Consider the following 11,104-nt stretch of genomic DNA (forward strand, 5'->3'; position numbering starts at 1 on the left):
ATTTTAACCTAGTCATTTCATGCATATATTTAATCTATTCTTGATTGGCGAATTCACAATCCAATGGGAGGAAGGGCCTACTTCCCGAGACAGACAACACATAAGATATTGAATATGATTGGTAAGAAACAAATAGAAAGGAATAAAAACAAACATCTTGTAACAACTATAAAAAAAAAATTAAGTTTATCCTCAAATAGCCATTTGTTTTTCGGCCGGCTTCTTGCGCATTGATGCATTTGACCACACATGTTGACAAACTTTGAATAAGTTTTTAGTCAAATGGTCTTGATCTCTAATGTCATCTTTCTTTTGGAACCTTGCTAAATAATTCAATCATACCTTAATAGCAATAATGAATGACACAATTCATATGAATCAAGCTCAAACCCAGGAGAGATATGATATATTATCACTTTGATTTAGCATCCCCTTCTTTTGTTCCCCCTTCATTCTCCTCTTTGTGATTTCTAGTGACTACTGAGAAATTCCCTTAATGGGAAATCTTGTACTTAACCACAAAATTATGCTTCATCTTTGGTTTGTTGCTTGGATGTGCTTAGGTGCATGCTCAGCTCAATTGTCTTACGACCAAAATAATTGTACTTCAAATGAAATTGGGCAAGGGACAAGGTACAGTTGCAAGTCAACGAAGGATTCATGCAGAACATTCTTGGTGTATAGAGCAAATAAGCATTTGAACACCATTTCAGAAGTCTCAAAGCTCTTCAACACGAACTCTGATGAGGTGCTTCTGAAAAACAACCTCACACCTCTTTCTTTGTTTGATGAACTCAAACAAGGTAAAGAGGTGCTTATTCCTGTTAATTGCACCTGCTCTGGAGGGTATTTTCAAGCCAGTTTAAGCTATAAAGTCCTTAACAACACGACATATTCCGAGATTGCTTGTGGTGTTTTTGAAGGGCTGCTGAAACATCTCACACTGGCTGAGGAAAACATTTCACAAGGTAATAAACCAGAAGCTGGTTCTGAGCTTCGTGTGCCTCTCATGTGTGCTTGTCCTGACAGTTACAATTTCACAAGGAGCATGAAGGTGAAGTACCTTGTCACATACCCCCTAATACTAGGAGATGATCCTGACAAATTGAGTGAAAAATTTGGCATCTCAACTGAAGAATTCTATGCAGTTAATAGCTTGAATCCCTTTTCAACGGTTTATCCTGATACAGTTGTTTTTGTTCCAATAAAGGATGGTCCAATCAGAATACATGATATTCCTGATTCTCCTTCTCCACCTCCTGGTTTTCTTTCCACAAATCCAGTGGTTACGACCGAGGAATCCACACAATCATCGAATTTGTACATTGCAGGATCGGTTATAGGATTCTTTTTGTTGATAACATTGCTTGCTAGTGGATTGTACATGAAGAGAATCAGGAAAAGTGATGATGTCCATTCCATTAGTCAAACAAACTCCCTCACTTTGTGGTCACCAACTAGAAGCTCTCATATATCTACCCAAACCGGTAAAAACTCTACTACTTGGTGCCTTTCCCCAGATCTTCTTGTTGGAATAAAGTACTACTTACTCAATTACAGCATGGAAGAGCTCCAAAAGGCCACCAACAATTTCAGTGAAGAAAACAAGATCGGTCACAACCGGGGTCGCGAAGGTGACTTTGTCTACAAGGGCTCAGTCAATGATCATGAGGTGATGATAAAGAGGATGAGGTTGGAAGACACACAACAGGTGATTGATTTACATTCTAAAATCAACCACATTAATATTGTGAACTTGCTTGGTGTTTGTTATGTTGGTAAGAGCAATAAAGATCCATGGTCTTATTTAGTTTTTGAGTTGCCTAAGAATGGATGCCTGAGGGACTGCTTATCTGATCCATGCAATCCAATAAATTGGTACAAAAGGACACAAATAGCCTTTGATATTGCAACATGTCTTTACTATTTACATTGCTGTTCTTTTCCTTCCTATGCTCACATGAACATTAGTAGTAGAAATATATTCATAACAGCAAATTGGAGGGGAAAACTGGCAGATGTTGGAAGAGCATTGGCTGCTAGTGTCACACTCACACCTACCAAAAGAAATAGTGTGGAAATTCCCAAAGGATTGGTGGCACCAGAATACCTCTTACATGGCTTGGTTTCTGAAAAAGTGGACATTTTTGCATTTGGGGTTGTTTTGCTTGAGTTGATCTCAGGAAGAGACAACTTTGATGGAAAACCAATCAAAGATTCCCTTGGATTTTTGTTGGGGGAAGCCAGTGAAGGGGGTTGTTTTGAAGGGTTAAGGAGCTTCATGGATCCTAATTTGAAGGATTACTCTCTTCCAGAGGCTTTATGTTTGTCTTTCTTAGCAAAGGATTGTGTGGCAGATGATCCCCTGCATAGGCCATCCATGGATGATATCATGAAAGTCCTTGCAAAAATGGTGTAGCCAAGAGCAGTACAATAAAATCTGTAATCAAATTGGCTAACATTAAGCTTGTAAGTATGAAATGTAAGAAATATTATTATGTTCCCTCCTCTTTTGTTCCTCGTGATTATGAAAATCTAAGAAATATTGATACATCTGTTTATGCTAGGAATTGTTTGGTTTGTCAAGGCATCTAATCTATAAACTAAATAATTAAATATTTTTGTGTTCTTAATTGGTCTTCAGTTTTGTCACCAAATATTTGTGCTTGGACACAAATGAATCATCACCTCAACACTTAGTCATTGGAGGATATTAGAGAAGCAGATTCCATTTTGCACTTATAGCACCGTCATGCATGCATAACATCTATGTCTTTTTTATTTTTTTATTTTTTGACAGAAGCATCTATGTTTATCTATAACTTCAAAATTAGGAAAGTTTCTGTTCCACCGTATGTAGCAATATATTAGTATTAATGAAACTAGGGCCAGATTGGATCCTTTTTTAGACTGGGTTAATATTCTATAACTATAACATTTTTTTTCTGGGAAAATAAAAAAATGCGTTAGAAATAAATAATTTTAATACGCTCTTTTAAATATTTTTTTATATTTAGTGAAATTTATTAAAAATAGAAAATTACTAGGAAAATTTATATCACTTCATAAATTTTAATTTGATAATATATTATTATATTTTTTAAATGTTGAGTGTTTTGATTGAACCCTATATATCCTTATGAGTGTGGTAACCATTTTGGCAGCATGATTTGGGTAGTGATAAATTTTATTAGAGGAAGACGGTGATCTGACCACCTGTAGAGACTTGCAAACTTTTTTCTTTTACGCTTGAAATGCTTAAATTGAGGTTTGATCCGATCTAACAAGACACAAGCTTCTCCATTGAGGTGTCTTGAAAGTCATGCTAACTACAAACTAAACACACACTTAGTGTTTAAATAAGTTTTTAGCACAAAAATGATAATGTGTGTGAGAGAGAGAATACTTGATAGAGGTAACTACTAGTATTTGTCAAGATATGCCATCACATTGGGATGTCTTATTGTTGGCTCAGGATGAGTTGGCATGCACTTGACTCTTATTGGACTACCAAATAAGAAGACTTTTACTAGGTTGAAAATATGTCCAAATTTAATCTAAAACACTGATTGAGTCTCTGGTTTCAAAGATATAAAATAAAAACTATCATCATCGTGGTTATGGCATGTTTGATATCTCTTATTTTTTACTAGGTTGAAAATAGGCTCAAATTTACTTTCAAATTCTTATTTTTTTTATAACCATTAAAAATGTAAGATGGCGATGATAATCTGTCCAATTGGATTTAAAAAAAAATCAATTGGGAGAAAGTTTTATTATTTTTAATTTATTGTATTTTTTGGGTAAATATATTTTGCTTCCTCTCTCTCTATATATATATATTATCAACTTGGTCTTGTATTTTAAAATCAATTAATTTGACCCTAAAAAAATTAGTTTCTAATGTCACATAGTAGTTACATTATAGGTGATTAATATGTGATAATCATGTGACTATTATGTGTTAACCATGGGTCACTTTAATGAATATGTCTAATCATATTATAATGAGACTAGCAATTTCACATATTTTTAAAAATATAAAATCAAACTCATCAGTTTTAATTAAGACAAAATTTAGTAAAAAAAATAACAGGACTTAAAACACAATTTTTCATATATATATATATATATATATATATGTATATGAAGTGTCTTTAATGACGTCAAAATAATTGTTTGACATTTTGTCAAATCCTAGTTCTATCGGGACAAGTTTTTAAAAAAAATGAAGAAAAAAAAAACAAAACGGAAAAAAAGAAAGGAAGAACAAAAATAAAATGGAAAAAATAATAATAATAAGGGAAAGAATCATAAGGAACTTAACAGGTTCTCTTTAAAAGTCCATTAGGTCAAAGAGAACGGAAGGAGAAGGAACAATACAAAAGAAGGTATGAACATCAAAAAACACAGAAAATAAGAAGAGGCATGAATCCAAAAAAGATAAAAAAAAAAGACTAATTGCATCACATTATTTGGCACTGCAATCAGAGAAGGAGAAGGGATCTCCAAGTATTCCCTCGTTCCTTCTCTCTCATCTCTGTCTTTCTCCCTTGTCCTCTCTTTTACTCTTTCTTCCCTCTTTGCTCCTCTTTCATTTTTTTTTTGTTCTTTCTTTTGGTCTATTGTTTGATTCGTTTCATGTCGTAGGTGAATCCATTGGCTGCTGGTGAGATTCTTAGAAGTTTTCTGTTAATGTTTGTGTAAAAAAATGAAAAAAATTGAAACATGCCTAGTTTCTTGAGCATGAAATAAAATAAAATTGTTATTTATACTTCCTTTTTACATATATACCTTTTTTCATTTTGGGCCTAACCCATTTTAAAAAAAAATCTTACATAAAACAAATACTATTAGTCACACCCCATCTACACACACCCCACTCCTTTTAGGTATAGCCCAAATAAAGTAAAAATTGTTATTTACCCCACCTTTTCTTCTTATTTTTCCAGTTTGGCTCTATTATTTATTTTATTTTCAAATTTGATTTATCATTGCTTGGTTAGTTAGTAATGTGATGTAAATATTATGTCACTTATTTTATTTTCTCCCACGTTTTAACCCGTCACCCTTAATTACTAAGTGTGTTCCCTGCTTATATTCTATCTCTTTTTATTCTCATTCGATTTATTTGTGCACGTCTCGTCCATTTAATTAATTACGTAACGCTATGTCAATTATTCATTTATTTTGCAATTCTGCATTAGTATTATTTAGTATGCCCTTATGTTCCATGCACTCCATACTAGGTCTTTGACTTGCTTGGTGGTGTTTTAATAACGTATGGATAAATTTTGTGAATGTCATGTTGGGTCTCCGACTTGCTTAACTTCACAAAGTTTATCGTAAACCCAAAATTTTTTTCACATTCCGTGCACTCCATGCTAGGTCTCCAACTTGCTTAGTGGTGTTTCAATAAAGTGAGTAAATTTTGTGAATATCATGTTGGGTCTCCGACTTAATTGACTTCACAAAGTTTACCGCAAACCTGAAATCATTTTCACATTACATGTAATCCATGTTAGGTCTTCCACTTGCTTGGTGGTGTTCAATAACACATGAGTAAATTTTATCAATATCATGTTGGGTCTCCGACTCGCTTGACTTCACAAAATTTATCACAAAACTAAAATCTTTTCTAAAAAGATAAAAAATACTCAAACAAATAATCACTCAATTCTCCTTTTCTCAATGAACATTATGCGTTATTCGAAATCGCTTCAAGGTCTGATGCCCTAAGCAATTCTCTCCACTATTTTCTTAAAATTCAATGTCATTTCAAGGTCCAACACCTTAACGACTCTTTCTCACGCAATTAAAATAAACCTTTCGAAAAAAGATAAAAGCAACCCAACACACAAGTTGTTTTTTATCCAAAGAACTACGTAAGTCTGATTTTCTCATTGCACTTGACGATACGTAGGAGTGAGGGCAAACTCCCTTGTCAACCTAAAAAAACTAAAAAAATAAAAATCCTTTTTTGTTTCTAAAACTAAAAACTTTCTTTCTTTTTCTAAATAAACAAAAATACAAACATAATTCATGTTCTCAAGGGAAGATAAATAATTAAAAGTCAGTTTATTTTTAGCACGTTCAATTAAAGGCTATTGTCTTCATGATAGACGCGTGGGGTATTAACACCTTCCCTGCACATAAATGACTCCCAAATCATTTTTCTCAAATCGTAGATCATTCTTTATCTTTTTGGTTTTCCCAACGTTTTTCTCAAATAAACATTGATGGTGACTCCCCTAGTCTTCCTTTTTAAAAGACCTCTCTTTCTATTTTTTTTGTCACTGTCCCGCCGTGATTCACGTTGCGACAGATGACGACTCCACTGGGAATTGGTTAGAGAGTTTAGCCATTCAATTGAACGTGCAATTTTATCTTGACTTTTTCTTTATTTATTTTCCCTTTTTCTTTTATCTTTTTGTTGTGCTCTCGTTCGTTGTCGTTTCATTCTGCTATCGTTCTTTTCGTGGTTTTACTTCGATCTTGTTTTCTTTATTCTTTGTTTCACTCATGCTTGTATATATCCTTTGCTACGTTGTTAATTCTTTGTGTCTATTTATCACTTGCGTAGTTAGAAGTAAATTGTGGCATTGAATCCTAGGGTAGACGACATGTGCTTTATTTGTTGTATCTGCCTGAGAATTTTCTGATCGTTTTGCAGGTGTTTTGGGTAGTTCTTAGGTTGCTCTGCTCACACACGACACCTACACTTTTTGCACACACATTGAGATATTAGGTCCTATACCTTGGTCTATGTGAACCATAGGGAGTGGAGGTCAATCTGTGATCATGTTGGGTCTCTGACTCGCTTGATGACAGTGAAGTGTCATCTAAAATTTTTCTCTTTTTGTGATGCATTATTGTTGCTGGTAGTGAGGAACATTATTGTCTTTTCTATCTAGGTTAAGCTGGTATTTATAGCCAAAAACATTATTGTCGCTGATATTTATTATTGTCACTTGATGACATCTATCTAGGTTAAGCTTATAATAAATACCTCACTCTATAGCCAAAAACATTTTCTGGCTTTCACCCCAAATGTGCACTTGGCCAGATTCAAGCGCATATTGTTCTTATGAAACTGCCTGAACATCTTGATCAAGCCCAACAAGTGAGACTCAATCGTCGAACTTTTCATGATTATATCATATACATAGGCTTCCAGATTTATCTTTATCTAAGCTTCAAAAACTTTTTTCATTGCCATCTAGTAAATGCACCAGCATTCTTCAAGCTAAAGGATATTACCTTACAAAAATAGTTTGCCTTCTCTATCATGAAGGTGATCCTTTCCTGGTTAAAACTAAGGGTATTTTATAAATCCTAAATGCACCGAGATGCATTTTAGGGACAAAACCGCAAAGCTCATACGAGTCAAAACTAATAATACCTCAAATGTGTGAACAAGACGATGCAGGAGACTTGCAGTCAAAACATTAATCTTGTTAAAAAAAAAAGGGAAATACCTAAAACCACACAAAATCACCATTGCGCCTGCTCCACACAATGAGTTATTTTTCACCCGAGACTATTGTCTCCAACCCTAGGGTGGGAGATTACGGAGGGAGACAAAATGTTGCTTTGTAGTGGAGACAAAATTTTGAAACAAGGAATCAAAGTTGTTTTGCTGGAAATGAAACGATTCAGTGATCTTTTGCGAAAAATCAAAATGAGTGAAATGTGTTTCTAATAACGGTAGAAAATTCACTTAAATCTTAACATCATTTTTTGAACTAACGGGAAATAGAGAACGTGCCCTAAAATATGTTCCTTCTTCTTTCTTAAACTTAATATAAGTTATATATAACCAACATTAAATCACAAATTTCTTGTAAACTTAATGACTCAATCCATTATTTACACCATCAATGTAACATTATTAAAAAGAATCTTAACAGTAAAAGCATACTTATTGCTGGTCATTTTTTAGGTAGATTTGAAATGATTATTCTACTTATTGGTGTTTCCCAACATTCAATCAAGTTGGATAGACCACATACATTAAAAAAAATAGAAAAGAAAGAAACAAAAGAAATCAACGATACAATTAATTCTACCTATATGAACAATGCCTCCTCATTAAGTGGAAGTTCCCTATTTAGTCCACATAGAAATACAGATAAGCAAATCATCATTAAATTTGTTTCATTAACAATTTTAATGGGCATCGCACTTAATCTTTTCCTCAACGTCAATGGTTTCAACCCCGCCATGATATTATTTAAAACTGACTTCCCAATTCCCTATCTCACATTTAATTCCATTCCATATGCCCCTAGCTAGCCCCTATTTAAGTAGCTTGAACCTCCTCCTTTGTTCCGTGTAAGATCACACACAAAAAGGCACGTAGCATCATCTGGTAAGTTAACTAAACGTGCTGCTTGTTTCTTGAATGATCGTATATATATCCTATTTTTTGTGTATATATATAACATATACTCTTAATTCCCTCAATAATTTATTTATCTATTTGCTTTTTTTTGTGTGTGTGTGGCTAGCTAAAGAAAATTAATCCAATTACCGTTGAAGAGAATAAAGCTTGTGGTGATTGCACTACTAGTGTAGTGTTGATGCTGGCAAGCTCTTCTATGGCTGCAAATAGGATGAAATTCACGCGAAAATTGGACGAGAGAGAACTAAGTAATGAATCTGATGATATATATCACCATTCAATCCCTGGAATGGGTGGACCTGGCGAACGTACAGTCGGTGAGGAATTTAGTAAACATTACTGGCATCACAATCCTCACAATCAAGGACTAAGGCACACCTTAATTAGTTGATGAAGGATATATGTATCACATGCTGTATATATGCCCAAGTCTTGGAGTGTTTGATGAGTAATGAATGCTAGATGAGTGTGTTGGTAAGATATGTATATATGCAAGGAATTAAATTACTGAGATCAGTGTATCAATTTATATATGCTGGGGCAGCGTACGATGCAAACCCTAGTGGTTCCATGTACGTTTCCATATTGGTATGCAAGAATGTATGAGTTGGTACCCTAAAGCTATGTTTGTGATTGTACATATATATGTGTCGCTTAATGCTAGTTCTGGTGTCGCAATTACACAATCGGAGTTGAGTTAATAGTAAATAAAACAAGACTTGGTTTTATCAATTCTATGTTTGTCAGTCTTCCAACCATTTCTTTCAAAAGTTTATTCATTATTATTTCCGTGATTGTAATTTGTAAGTTACGACCATTAATTGAGTGAAAAAATTTAAGGATCTCAGCATAGTGTCATCAGAGAAAACTTTGGAATCATTTTTTTTCCTCTAAAATATTATATAAGCTAGAACAGATCGAGGAAATACATAGACGAGTTTCTTAATCATTCACAGGGTTTGATTCTTATAACATGTATGGAAAAAACTTTGTTATTAATCGAAAGAAATGAAATTTGCTTCGTTAATATTTTTAAACCTTCAAAAGAATTACTTTTTTGGTTTTAGATTATATAACGTTTTGGAGAAAAAAATTATTCTAAAATAGATATTGTTTTACAAAAACTATTGTTGCATTAGTTAATATTTTTTAGCAGTATCTTTAATCAATAAATGAGTAATTAATTGGATAGATAAAGGGTATATTAAAAATGACTTAATATTTTTTATGAAATTAATTGTATTTCTTAATATTTTTCTCAAAACCTTAAATATCGTATAATCTATAATCTGAAATGGAGGGAGTAGTTTCTAACTCAAAAATAAGAAATATTCTTAATGTATACATGCACAAAAACTAAACAAAAAATAGGGAGAGAAAAACTAAAATCAAGATGAAGTTGTCGACTATCAATAATCTTGTGAAAAACATATTGTTCATTTAACTTAATTGATAAACATGAAACTTATTTTCATTATTGTCAATAGGATTTTCTATATTATTTTTAAACTACTGTTATAAGTTGTTTATTTACTAACTATTAATGCTTTTAAGTCGTTGAATAAACATATAGCAACATTCGTGTTCAGACTTTTTTTTTTATCACTTTAATATTCTCATTTTGTATAGAAATATTTATACAATATAACTTAAACTTGCAAATTTTTCTTGTAGGTTTTTATGAAATTCTTTTCTTTAAATTTTGTGATTTTGATCTTACAAGCTTTTTCTTCAAATTTTCCTATGATTTTGGCAAAAAAAGACTATTTCCCTAAATATATTAAAAAACCTATTGAAATTTTTAATATTTTCTACATATTAATTCTTGTACAAATTTTGTTTAGTTTAAAATAACTTAATTTATCTTACAAAATTTTCACAAATAATTGAAATACAAATTCTCTATTCTTCTATTTAGCAAGTTAAGAAAATGAAGAGTGTTATTAATAAAATTAAGAAAATAATTAATATCGTTATAATTTTAAAATTATCCATAAGACATAATATTATAAAAAATATCACATCAACTTTATATATATATATATATATATATATATATATAGATATTAAGTTTGTTTATTTTAAGCCCTCCAAAATTACTAATCAAACTCTACCATTGCTTGGTTGTACACTTTGTTGTACACTTTATTGTATAAGTATCATTTCTCCAAAAATAAGGAGAAAATATTGTGTATTCTAAAGTCACCCAACTAAATTTTATTAAGAAAACATTAGCGTTATTAAAAGAAGGATATTTCAAAAAATCATGCAAAATCACCAATTCCTAAGCTTTGAGGCAACGGAGGGAGACAAAATATTATTCTGTAGTGATGAAAGATTGAAACAAGGAATCAAAGTTGTTTTGCTTGAAGTGAAACGATTTAACGATATGTTTTGTGTAAAATCAAAAGGATAATGTTATTTGGACAACATTTAATTTTAAATACCTGATTAACATGTCTTACTTCTCTCAATCTCTTCCTATCACATAATATTATTTGGGGTAAAATAGGTTTGGTGTGCATCTATTTTTTGTATCTGGAAAGCTAGAAATAATAACATTTACAATGGTACATTGGATATCAAATTCCACTCTTGGTCATGGCTGCATAGTAATTGTAAAGACTTCAACTACTCTTTGAAGCAATGGGCGAGCAAAACAGCGGCATGTATAGCTGGAAGCTCTTTGGACAATTTGTG

General features: G+C 32.3%; 1 protein-coding gene and 1 long non-coding RNA gene across 2 annotated transcripts; both read left to right on the forward strand.

The window, feature by feature from the left end:
• The first annotated feature begins 238 nt into the window (after positions 1–238).
• LOC114379285 (lysM domain receptor-like kinase 4) lies at positions 239–2,580 on the forward strand. Its single transcript, XM_028337924.1, has one exon. The coding sequence runs from the start codon at positions 497–499 to the stop codon at positions 2,417–2,419; it is 1,923 nt and encodes a 640-aa protein (XP_028193725.1). The 5' UTR covers positions 239–496; the 3' UTR covers positions 2,420–2,580.
• A 5,598-nt stretch (positions 2,581–8,178) lies between these two features.
• On the forward strand, positions 8,179–9,136 carry LOC114379572. Its single transcript, XR_003659525.1, has 2 exons — positions 8,179–8,371; positions 8,511–9,136. It is a non-coding gene; the product is annotated as an uncharacterized LOC114379572 (long non-coding RNA).
• Positions 9,137–11,104: the final 1,968 nt, after the last annotated feature.

Source organism: Glycine soja, chromosome 12 (genome assembly GCF_004193775.1).
Source record: "Glycine soja cultivar W05 chromosome 12, ASM419377v2, whole genome shotgun sequence".
Taxonomy (NCBI): domain Eukaryota; kingdom Viridiplantae; phylum Streptophyta; class Magnoliopsida; order Fabales; family Fabaceae; genus Glycine; species Glycine soja.

Coding starts and splice junctions, on each gene's coding strand:
- LOC114379285 (XM_028337924.1), top strand. CDS start 497: ATGGGAAATCTTGTACTTAACCACAAAATTATGCTTCATCTTTGGTTT.